This window comes from Myotis yumanensis, unplaced genomic scaffold (genome assembly GCF_028538775.1).
Source record: "Myotis yumanensis isolate MYYU_CA2020_CCGP unplaced genomic scaffold, mMyoYum1.0.hap1 SCAF_9, whole genome shotgun sequence".
Lineage (NCBI taxonomy): Eukaryota > Metazoa > Chordata > Mammalia > Chiroptera > Vespertilionidae > Myotis > Myotis yumanensis.
In genome coordinates this window covers 78,083,192-78,096,410 of record NW_027223760.1, presented here as the reverse complement: position 1 = coordinate 78,096,410, position 13,219 = coordinate 78,083,192, and the positions used below count along the sequence as shown (strand labels likewise).

The window sequence follows — 13,219 nt, the reverse complement described above, 5'->3', positions numbered from 1 at the left end:
GCCCGCCTAGCATGGCTCAGTAGTGACGGTTCCATTCCTTGTCAGGGCACATGCCTGGGTTGCAGGTTCGATCCCCAGTGTGGGGTGTACAGAAGGCAGCCAATCAATGATTCTCTCTCATCATGGATGTTTCTATCTTTCTCTTCCTCTCCCTTCCTCTCTGAAATCAATAAAGATATATTTAAAAAGAAAATATTCAGAGAGAATCGAAGATGGCGGCATAGGTAAACACCGGAGACTGCCGCCGTAAACAACCACTTCAAAAATACAACTAAAAGACGGAACGGACATCAACCAGAACCACAGGAAGGCTGGCTGAGGAGAGACTCTTCAACTAGAAGGAAAAACAACAGCATTACGAGGCTCAGAGGAGGCGCAGTGTGGAAAATTTAAAGGTACGGTGGTGCGGTGGTGCGCGCGCAAAGCGGGCTGGTGGCTGAGGGCGCGGTTGTCGTTTTCAATCAGGAGTGAGTCTCAGACTCTGTGCTACAGATCCGGGCGAGTCTCTAGGGACCCAGACTCAAATGGGAGAAGCAGGACTGTCTGGCTACGGTCCCTCCGAGGTTTGCAGCGGTTGCTGGGACAGAGAGGCAGAGCCCCTGGGGACGGACTGAGAGCAGCCATAGCTGCTCCCTCCCCCCCGCCCTGTTGATCCCGCCCCGCCAAGCCCTGCTCAGAGCCATTTGCCGATCGCCTCAGGCAAAGGCTGGATTAGCGCCTCCCCAGAGGACAGACGTTTTCCACACAGCTGATTCCTACAGCCAGTCGGCCTGGTGGTCAAATCCCTCTAGTGTTAACTACAACAATTAAGGCTTGGCTAGAACAAGACTGCGTACAAAGACCACAAGGGGGTGCACCAAGAAAGCATAAAAGATGCGGAGACAAAAAAAATGACAGAAATGGAGGATATGGAGCTAAAAATCGCAATTTTGAGGGCTTGCTATAAACTTGAGCAGAGCCTCACGAAAACTAATGAGACCCTCGATGCTAGGATAAAGAAATTAGAAAGTAAGCATACACGGACTGAAATAAAGAATATTATACCCAATAGCAGACCAGAGGAGCACAAGAATCAAACCAAAGATTCGACAAAAAACACCCAACTGGAAAAGCAAAATGAAAAAAGAATCCGAAAGTGTGAAGATAGTGTAAGGAGCCTCTGGGACAGCTTCAAGTGGACTAATATCAGAATTATTGGGGTGCCAGAAGATGAGAGACAGCAAGATATTGAAAACCTATTTCAAGAAATAATGGCAGAAAACTTCCCCCACCTGGAGAAAGAAATGGACTTACAGGTCCAAGAAGCGCAGAGAACCCCAAACAAAAGGAATCCAAAGAGGACCACACCAAGACACATCATCATTAAAATGCCAAGAGCAAAAGACAAAGAGAGAATCTTAAAAGCAGCAAGAGAAAGAGACTCAATTACCTACAAGGGAATACCCATATGACTGTCAGCTGATTTCTCAACAGAAACTTTGCAGGCCAGAAGGGAATGGCAAGAAATATTCAAAGTGCTGAATACCAAGAACCTACAACCAAGATTACTTTATCCAGCAAAGCTATCATTCAGAATTGAAGGTCAGATAAAGAGCTTCACAGATAAGGAAAAGCTAAAGGAGTTCATCACCACTAAACCAGTATTACACGAAAGACTGAAAGGTATCCTTTAAGAAGAGGAAGAAGAAAAAGGTAAAGATACAAATTGTGAACAACAAACATGCATCTATCAACAAGTGAATCTAAGAATCAAGTGAATAAATAATCTGATGTACAGAATGAACTGGTGATTATAATGAATCAGGGACATAGAAAGGGAATAGACTGACTATTCTTGGGGGGGAAAGGGGAATGGGAGATTCGGGAAGAGACTGGACAAAAATCGTGCACCTATGGATGAGGACAGTGGGTGGAGAGTGAGGGCGGAGGGTGGGGCGGGGAACTGGAAGGAGGGGAGTTATGGGGGGGGGGGGAGAGGAACAAATGTAATCTGAACAATAAAATTTAATTAAAAAAAAAAAAGAAAGAAAATATTCAATCCTTCAGAAACCAGTTTAAAGAAACCGTATCCTTATGCACCCCGATGTTCATAGCAGCACAATTCACCATAGCTAAGATCTGGAAACAGCCTAAGTGCCCATCAGTAGATGAATGGATTAGAAAGCTGTGGTACATCTACACGATGGAATACTATGCTGCTGTAAAAAAGAAGGAATTCTTACCATTTGCAACAGCATGGATGGAACTGGAGAGCATTATGCTAAGTGAAATAAGCCAGTCAATGAAGGAAAAATACCACATGATCTCACTCATTCATGGATAATAAAGACCATTACAAACTTTTGAACAATAATAGATACAGAGGCAGAGCTGCCTCAAACTGATTGTCAAACTGCAGTGGGAAGGCCAGGGAGGGTTGGGGGGGAGGAGGGAGGGGATTAAGAGATCAACCGAAGGACTGGTATGCATCCATATAACCATAACTAATGGACATAAGACACTGGGGGGTAAGGGAGGGCAGGGGTCTGTCAAGGGCGGGGGGGAAAAAAGGACACTTATGTAATACACTTTGTAATACTTTTAGCGAAAAATAAAAAAAAAAAAAAAAAAGAAACCGTATCTTTTTTTAAAAATCACAATGCCAGTATTTTATATTATTTCTCATCAAATTAAAAACCAAGCATTTCAAAATACAATCTCCAGTATTTAGTTGTGATGTTTATCAGAGACACATTTCCATTGAGATTTACATTTTCTTAAGAATCTTGAAATGTAAATTTGGCTACAATTATTCTTCAGGCTACCATTGTACATAAGAACCACATGGAGATACGTGTGCGTGTGCACATGTGTGCATCTGTAATAAGGAAGGAAAGAATTACATGTATTCAAAGACTTTCAACTAGCTTTCAGCTCAGTTGAAAGAGCCTAATTGGTCCTAACTTTGCCTACCATCAGTGATATTTTCTCTGTGTTGTTGGCAAACAGGCTTATTCAACTCAATTTTAAGCTGAGAGAAAAAAAATGTGGTCATTTATAATATTCAAATATTGGCCTACTCATTCATCAGACTGACTTTGTGCTGCAGCCTTTACCAAGTATAATTGCCTCCCCTTCAAACACTTCCCTCGCTAGCCTGCTAGAGGAAACGGGCAGTTGCAACTACTTGGTACTATTAATCACAAAATTATTTAACACTGAGAAAGAAAAGTCACATCAAAACCACTCCTGATGAAACAATTTTTCCAGGAAGAGAATTCTGACTACACCTGGCACACCCAAGAGCCAGTATCACTGTCAAGAGGGAAGCCAAAATGCGCTTTAAAAAGAGAAGGGGGGGGCATATATATCAAAGTAGAATAACTATGCATATGCATTACACTTCCACACAGCGCCTGTAGCACTCCTTCCAGCGGCCTGCTAGAGTCATTTCATACTGAAAACAAGGCGCCCCAAGCAGTAGCAGTGTCTGGTAGCCAGAACTTCCTTGATCCCTTCCTGTTATGTCTGGCTACGTACTGTGCTCCAACTGCAGTCCTGTTACACCTCCCATGTCATGTAACTTTAACGCAGAAATCATGGAGACTAACTCTTATGGGACAACATAAAACCTCGTTTGCTTCCCTCTTTGCCATGAGTAAAAGCAAGACTGCTTATCTGCACTGCAGCCTGAACAGATCAGGTCAATGAAATGGACCGTCTTTGAAATCTGAAGCCTTGTGTGCAAAGTGAGAGCTCAGTGGCAACCTTTATTTTCTTGCCTGCTAGCTGAAGCTGGGTGTTTCAACTCGACTCCCCAAAGCTTAATTATAATTTTAAAATATATCATGAGATTATTACAACCAGCTTTTGCTTTGTACTGAAATACTCAAATTTCCATATATTGTGATTTTTCCCCCTAATGGTTGGGACTGAATTTACAGTAAGAGGGAATAAATTACTTTCAATGATAACCTTAACTGATTTTTTTAACCTGAAACAAATCATTTAAATAATATGAATATGGTATTTCACAAAAGTTAGTGCAAATTTTATCAGCTATGTGCAATCTTGCAAAGTAAAATATAAATATTATTTATTAATAATAGTTTTTTTAATAACCCAAATTCTAATTTGACTAGTTTACTTTATGTTATTAAGCTAATCACATACTTCTGTTAAAATATTTCTCAAATAAGTGCATTTTCACCTTCCAAATACTATGCAACTAAGGTAGTTGGCATCACCAAAACTTTATGAGCAAATATTGCCATTATTTTAAAGTATTTTATGTATTTATTATTAATGAATTAACATTGTTATCTAATATTTATTTTAAATAGCTAATAGGAAGATAAACCAAATAAAGTCTATGTCTATGAGGAAAATAATCAAAGCAGAAGATTCTTTCTTTTATATATATATTTTTTAATTATTTTTTAATATATATTTATTTACTTATTTCAGAGGGGAAAGGAGAGAGTGATAGAGAGATAGAAACATTAATGATGAGAGAGAATCATTGATCGGCTGCCTCCTGCACACCTCTTACTGGGGATCGAGCCCACAACCCGGGCATGTGCCCTTAACTGGAATCGAACTCAGGACCCTTCAGTCCACAAGCTGGCACTCTATCCACTAAGCCAAATCAGCTAGGGCAGAAGATTCTTTTGTAGTGCCTGTCATTTACCCTAATATCGTATAATTCAAAGATGAGTGCTCGAACCTGTCTCTCAGAGAGCTCAAAATCCACTAGGGGACTCAAAGGAACAAACTTAATGAAATTCACATTATGGTCAGTTTCACAGTAGACTCATAAACAAAGGTTTGGAGGAATACAAAATGGGTTAACAATTCATACTGACCCCGACAAGTTCAAGGGGTCAGACCCGGGATGGCACTCCCCCATAAATTCTAAACAAGACAAAGAATAGGCCCACAGAATGAGCACGCATGGCATGCTGACCAGAGACAGAGGTGGGTCTGTTGGGGCACAGAGAAAACAGACAATTTAGAACTCCGTGGCAAACACCTTGTGTCCTTAGTATTTCTTCATTTTAGTAAAATAAGATAACAGAGCATACAGGTAAATCACCAGTCACAGAAATCACTTGTCAATGACACCTGATTTTTTTAAAGAGATATGGAGCTTCATTCTTTCTCATGACTCTGCTAAATGGCAAGTCTCTATGAGAGGAAACATGTAGTATACTCTCCATAGTCAGATCAAGGAAATGAATCATCGTTAAAGAGGTTTCTATAGTTAAAACAGCAGTCCATAGAATGAAATACTGCCGTTTGCAACAACACCAATGGACCTTGAGACTATTATGCTAAGTGAAATAAATTCGTCAGAAAAGGCTAAGAACCATATGATTTCACTCATATGTGGAATTTAAAACTAAAACTCGTGGACACAAACAGCAGTGTGGTGGTTGCCAGAGGAAGGAGGTCGAGGGTGAACGGGGTCCACATATATGGTGATAGGAGATCTGACATTGGGTAGTGGGCACAGTGCAATATGCAGGTCCTATAACATAGAAACCCACACCTGAAGCCTGTATGATTATATTAACCAATGTCACCTCTCTAAATTTAATTTAAAACAATAGTTTATAAAAACAGTTAATTCATGTTATAATACCAACTCAATTCATTGACCACATTTCAGTTCAGAAATTCATTTAGTTCTAAATTATTTTTCTTACCTACCTTCGGGACTTCGATCTATTCATCAGAGGCAATGCAGAAAGGGTTAGGGGAGAAAGAATGCAACAAATTACCTATGGTAAAATTACAACACAAATTTAATACATATCTGCTTAAAAATATAAATTAAATTTTTCAAGATTCTCACTGATGATTTAAACTGCTCTCCAATAAAAATGAGTTAAGGTTAATCCACAATTGACGAGTAAAACATGAATAAATGAAATCTAACAATATATCTGCACTTCCATTCTCAGAAGTCCATGAGAGTGTGCTATTTCAGTGCAAAAGTGGCAAGAAGAGATAAAGATATATGATCTAGCCAAACAGCAAACCAAACTCAGTACGTAAATGGCATCAAGAGCATTAAATGCATTGTTGGGAAAACAGTTGCATGAAAGACCAAATACAGAATCATAATCATATTTCCAGTTAGTCTTGCTTACATTATAAATTTCAGCCAGTAGATACCACTATGCTGTAATGTCTTTGGGTGAGTTGCTATTCTTGCTATTTTTTTACTTCTATCTACTTTTTTTTACTTTAATTTCTAATATATTTTCAACCAATTAATGCTATGCTCTTTTGTTTAGCAATAATTTATAGTTTTTTCAAATTCTGACTATAGAAAAGTATAATAGCTAAAACTGATACATGCAACAAGCAGCTCACAGACTTATTTTACAACTTTATAATATATTTTTAAGCATTTTCTCCACTTTGAAAATGTACTAAAGTTATAAAATCAACTCAGAGCATAAAATTATCAATACATGAGCCCGAAAATTCCCTTAGGCAAAATAAAAACTACAATAATTATTAAAAAACATTACTAAAATAAGCAAAGTGGGCATCAGTAGAAGGAAAAAAAACTAAAAAAAAAACCGTATAGAAATAATTTTAAAATGTAACACTGCTGAAATACCTTATTATCAGTTACATTACATTTAATCATGTTTGGTTAAATGACAAAAAGCAATGATGAATTCTCTTCTTCTACCGATCAACTGTCAAACTGTTACTATAAAAAATTAACTATACAGGAAAAATATATAAAATTGATTGACTCAATTAAGTTGAAACTTATAATAATTGAATCTCAACTGGACTAAACCTTTTCCCCTTTTTTTCCAACTTTATTGAGCTATTATTGACATATGTAAGTTTAAGGTATACAATGTGATGAGTTGATACACCTATATATTGCAAAAAGATTACCACTATAAAGTTAGTTAATATCTCCTTCTCCTCATATAATTATCATTTTTTTGTGGTGATAACATTTGAGATCTACTCTCTTAGCAACTTTCAAGCATATCATACAGTATTGTATATTATAGTCATCACACTATACATTAGACACCCCCCTCCCCCACAAGAACTTACTCATTCTAGAAGTATGAATCCTTTGACCAACATCTTCCCATTTTACACACCTTCCCCAACCTTTGGCAACCATCATTTTATTAAAAATAACCTTTTTAACCTAAAAAGAGGTTGTTGTTTTTAAATACAGATCAAATTATACTAGGTCTGCTCTTAAACCGACTAAAGGGTAATTACTCACTAAAACAATATCTAAAACTCTGAACATTAATCTAATGTTAGAGTAACCCTAATAGTCTTTCATTTATTCAGATTAGGTTTTTCTCTTTAGTTCAAATGATAAAGTATGACTATATACCATTCTTCTAGTGAGAGTAAAAGTATATCATATTTGCTATTAACTGAAAAAAATAGAATCAAACATTATGTATAGAAATCCACTAAATTGACTTATCACTAATTATTCATAACACATTAATGTAACTTGGACATACAATTTTATTTAACACTAGAAAAGAATCTTTTTTCATTTAATAATATTTTACAACGTGTTTTCCCATCTTACCACTTAAACATTTCACTCATTAATCTTGTTTACCTGTTGGTCTGGCATAAGAAACAACAGCATTTCCTTCCAATTCAGGTGGTGCATAACTTCCTTTCAGAAAAACAGAAAAGGCCACTGTTCTAGTCATCTCTGGTGCTATAAGCAATGTGAAAGTAATGGAAGTTACACAATTATGGACAGTGATTATTAACAACCATTCAAATTAGGCCTATATTGTATGCCAGCTACTGTCCTAAGCACTTCACATGGATTAACTCATTTAATCCTCACAATGATCCTATAAGGTGGGTGGTATTATTGTCCCCATTCCTTTCTTTTTTGTTATTGTTGTTTGTGTGGGGTGGGGGGGTGGAGGGGGGGTGTGCAAGAGGGAACTGGCTAGAGAGTAAGAGGCTTGCCCAAGGTCATAGCTAAGACACAGCTGGAAACTGACTTTAGAGCAAGGGGGCCGAACACTCTACCCGACTGCTTCTCTGTACTCAGGTGAACAGGCAGCATGGACAGAGACAAGGGTACACAAGGGCAAGAGCCTGTGGGAGTGGGGAACAGCACTTTCTCATGGTCAGGACAAGACTGCAGGGGAAATCCAAGGAGGGGACTGGATGTGATGGAACTACAACAATAGAGACAGCAGATTGCGCACAGCCTTCTGTAATCAGGCATTTGATCTCCAACCTGGGTTAGAAAGCCCTAACGGGTTTGTAACTGGAAAAATAAATTGTTCAGAATGTATTTTAAAAAGATAAATTGAAATTATTGTAAAAATTTAGAAAACAGCCCAGCCGGTGTAGCTCAGGGGTTGAGCATCAACATATGAACCAGAAGGTCACAGGTTCGATTCCTGGTCCGGGCACATGCCCAGGCTGTGGGCTCGAACCCCAGCGGGGGGCATGCAAGAGGCAGCCGACCAATGATTCAATGATTCTTTCTCATCAATGATGTTTCTACCTCTCCCTTCTTCTCTGAAATCAATAAAAATATTTTTTAAGTAAAAATTAGAAAATAAAATGAGAAACCAATTGTTAGGTATCATGTCCAAGGCTACTTCAGCCATTCAACCATTCCTTCACTCATTCAATGAGTAATTTATTGAGTTCCCACTATCTGTCAGGCATTCAGGTAAGAGTTGGTTATACAAAAGCAAAAGAGAGAGAGAGATGTCCTTGACTTCCTGAATAAGACATAGGCTCCCCAGCTGAACTGTGACAGTAAACAAAGAAAGATAATTCAGAAATCACTTTAACAGAATCAGTGACAACTTACATGTAAGTGGGAGGGGATAAGAGATTCTATGCCAAGAATGGCCCTATTATAGGCATTATTGCAGATACCTTACATAGATTCATTTTTTCATTAAATCCTCAAGACAGCCCTACAAGAAAGACATCATTATCCCTTTCTGCAGACTAAAAAAACGGAGGCTCCAAGTAATTACTAATGTAGTTTGCCCAAGGTTACACATAGAGTGAGAGTCAGGGCCAGAATTCAAATTCCGGCCAGACTCCAAAGTCAATATTCTTTCTTCAAACATTACTGATTCAATAAATAGCTCACTAGAGAAACACTAATAAAGAAAGCCTTCCAAATTACAGTGTTTAAGTACAATTACAGGTCCACCTAGTTAAGGAAAGCCCTTGGAAATCTGTAATTACTTCAGACTCAACAACCATTCATTGAATGTCCATGCCTGATGCTTAGAGGGAAAACACCATAAGCCAAACAACACAAGCATTAATTTCAGGAAGATACCAGTCTCACAATTCAGACAAGAAATACATCCACGAAAGGAACACACTAATAAAAAAAATTTAATTTTAAAAAAAGACAACCTCAAACTATGATAGACTTTAAGCCAAAACCAAACACTCACCGGTCAATTCAAAAGTGAATTGGTCACGTGACAATACCAAAGGTGGCTGCACGTAGACTGATAATTTGGCTTTTTGCAATGCCACTCGATTCTGCAGTGTGACCTAAGGAAATAGAAATTGTTAGTAACTACAAATTATATTCTATCCAAATTAATAACATATCACAACTACTTAAAAATCAGTACAAATAATTAGGAAACATCATCTGGAAAAAAAAATGAGAAGCTACAAAACGTAACATGTAACGTAAGTGGTAGAATGAAGTGTCCTACTCAGTTAGAGAATGGACCCTGAAGTTAAACAGACTTTTCTCCAAAGAAGACATAAGAAAGGCTAAAAAGCACATGAAAAAATGCTCAATATCTTTAACTGCTACAAAATACAAATTAAAACCACAATGAGATACTACTACACAGCTACTAGAATACTATAATCAAGAGGTCAGATAGAAATAGGTGTTAGAAAGAAGGTGGAGAAACTAGAACCCTTATATATTCTGATGGGAATGTAAAAAAGTACAGCCACACACAAAGTCTAACAGTTTCTTTAAAAATTAAACATAAATTTACCATACAATCTCACAATTTCATGCCAAGAGAAATGAAAACATATGTTCATGCAAAAACTTGTACACAAAGGTTCAAACCAGCATTATTCATAATAGCCAAAAGTAGAAACAACCCAAGTGTCCATCAACTGATGACTGGATAAACAAAATACCGTATATCCATACAATGAAATACTAATTGGTAATAAAAAGAAATGAAGTGCTGACACGTGCTACAACATGGAAAAACCTTAAGAGTAGTATGCTAAGTAAAAGGAGCTAGACACAAAGAAACACATATTGTATTATTTCATTTATATGAAATGTCCAGAATAGGCAAATCTATAAGGACAGATATAGACTTGCTGTTGCTGAGGGATGGAGCAGGGGAGTGAGGGGGGAGTAGGAGAGAAGGGAACAGGAAGTGACAGCCAATAGGAATGGGGCCATTTTTAAGGGGAATGAAAATGTTCTCAAATTAAATTATGGTGATAGTTCAACAACTCTGCAAATATGCTAAAAATCACTGAATTATGTACTTTTAATGAGTAAACTGTATAGTATCTAAATTACATCTCAATAAAGCTATTAAAAATGTTCTCCCATTATCCAGGCGATTACTTCGTAAGTTATATAAATACCCAATCACTGTGCTGTACACCTAAAACTAATATATTGTATGTCAACTATGATTTAAAAATTTTTTCATTTAAATTAATTTTTTAATTTAAATTTTTAACTTAGAAATGTTCTATCAAAAGCAAAGGAAGATATCTGCCATCAGTGGCTGATAAATAATTACATCATGAAATATTATATGTGTTCATTCTTCTTTTCATATAGATGTGGCATCATGAATTATTTATCTTAACCAGTATCAGTGTATTACATTTTACACAAGTCAATTATTCTCTAAAGATTTCCTTACTTTGCCCAGCCAGTGTAGCTCAGTGGTTGAGCATCGACCTATGAACCAGGTGGTCACAGTTCGATTCTCAGTCAGGGCACGTGCCCAGGTTTCAGGCTCGATCCCCAGGGTGAGATGTGAAGAAGGCAGCCAATCAATGATTCTCTCTCGTCATTGATATTTCTAGCTTTCTCTCCCTCTCCCTTCCTCTCTGAAAACATTAAAAATATATATATTTAATAAAAAAGATTTCCTTACTTTTCCTTAAGGAAAGTAGTCTTGAAATTTCTCTTAAGTAAAAGACTTGTATCACCTATTCCTTAATTATATATGCATAGCTTAGATACATATCAGAGCACTATATTTTCTTCTATGGCTTAAACCAAAAAATATCCGACATAACTAATTCTAGAAAATGTCAAAGAATGGCTGCATTCACCGCTGCATCTCTGAGCTGGCTGGATTTCCAAACTGGTGCTCTCGCTTGATGATGCCGGAAACCTTCCCACTCAGATTCGAATCAATAGCTAAGAACTCGGGTAGCAGTGTGTCGGGAACTCGCTGGGGATGGAGCAGCATAGAAACCATGAGCCTGGTGACCTTTCCTGGCCAATGAGAAGGGGCATCATTTTCACGCTGTCAAGGAAAAAGCTTAAGGATCTGGCTTCCATTGGGCATGCTCTCTCTTTCGATCTATCTCCTAAACGGCCCCGTCTCTTTGAATAATCTCTCCTAAGGAGTGCACATGCTGGTGTGGTAAGACAGACTTCCACAGTAGACCTGGGGATTGCTCTTCACGTGACACCTAGTATCACCAGAGCTGAGGAGCATTCTCTACCTCGCACCTTTGCTATGGGGCAGTGTAGTCTAGTTACTAGGCACTAGTATATGAGACAGATATATTTCATTATTAACTGGCATAATGAAAGGGCTTACTTATTTTTAAGGAAAGTAGTTCTGAAGTTTCTCTTAAATAAAAGGCATGTATCACCTATTCCTTAATTATATATACATACATACATACATACATACATATAATAGAGAAACCATATACAGCAATATACAACTGGCCCACAAACATTATATATATATTTAGATTCCGTAAATACCTTGAATTAATTTTAAACAATGTGGATATTTGTACAACTTAAAAATAAGTTAAACATGAAATTTTGACTTGCACAGTAAAATTTTTAAAAGACAACTATTGATGCAGATGAATACAATAAACACAGCAAATGAACAATGAGCCCTCAGTTGTTACTCTGTCAGCCCTGGGAATACATGAGGGGAATCTGCACCCACGGACAAAGCTTCCTCAGTGTCGTCTGACCATTGTGAACCTACTGCCTCTCTAGTCCAACCCTGACGGCAATTATGAGAAGAAACCAGATATGCACCACAGACAACATTCTTTCAAATAGCTCGTCTGCTGAACAAAGGGAACACATTTTAATACTTTCTATTAATAATAATATGATGCTAGCTTATACATACATTTTTAATTAATCACATTAATGATAACCATTAGCAGCTTTCTATATTCATAGAACCATGCTAATATTTATGTGCATTATCTCATTTATTATTTGCAACATGGTGAAACAGCTACTATTACTATATGCCATTTTATAGAAAAGAAAACTGTGGCTCAGAGAGGCTAAATGATTCGCCCAGGGCCATTCTGATTGTAAGTGGGGGGACCACAGTTGAACTTCCGACTGCCAGAATCCAGAGCCCATGCTCTGAATCAAATGGGGTTAAGTCTCAAAACAACTGTGCACATGAAAGAGTGCCCCCATTTTACACCTTAAAGACAGAGCTTCAGAGAAGCTAAGGAAGTGCCCAAGACCATCCAGCCAGTATGTGCAAGAGAGCTGAAAGCTCGGTTTTAAAAGTGAACGTGAGCAATCCTGGAAGTAGTACCGGGCTGTGGGTAAGCAAGCAGACACTCTGCCTGCCTGGCCTGGCAACGTGAACTTAGACAAAGGTCACACGGCTTCACATTGTCACAAAAGTGTCTGCATTTGGTTTAGAGGCACAACCGTGAGAGCTCTCCTACATGGACTTACAGAACCCCAACAATGGCAAGGCCCTTTCCAAAGTGAATCAAGGAGATGTGGGACGAAAATAACTACAGTAACAAAGAAGAGCTGTGTTTGAGCCAAAAAAACAGTTAAAGACTTGGCTAGATCGTAAACTTCATATTTTAAGAGAAAAATAATTATAGAATATTAAGGGAAAAGTATAAAACATTAATACAAGAATTTTCCATGCTCTTTTCTGCTCCTAACAAAATGAAATATGATCCT

The 13,219-nt window shown here is 37.7% G+C and overlaps 1 protein-coding gene across 3 annotated transcripts in view; it reads right to left on the bottom strand.

The window, feature by feature from the left end:
• Positions 1–13,219, bottom strand: part of BBS9 (Bardet-Biedl syndrome 9) — a 332,853-nt gene that overhangs the window by 174,824 nt on the left and 144,810 nt on the right. For 2 of the 3 annotated variants that reach the window (XM_070425210.1, XM_070425212.1), the window contains exons 13-15: positions 9,453–9,555; positions 7,613–7,717; positions 5,692–5,706 (exon numbers count right to left, since the gene is read on the bottom strand). In XM_070425210.1, the coding sequence (XP_070281311.1) occupies positions 5,692–5,706; positions 7,613–7,717; positions 9,453–9,555 (223 nt within the window). The remainder of the gene's footprint in view (positions 1–5,691; positions 5,707–7,612; positions 7,718–9,452; positions 9,556–13,219) is intronic. The other variant, XM_070425211.1, reaches the window with a different exon arrangement.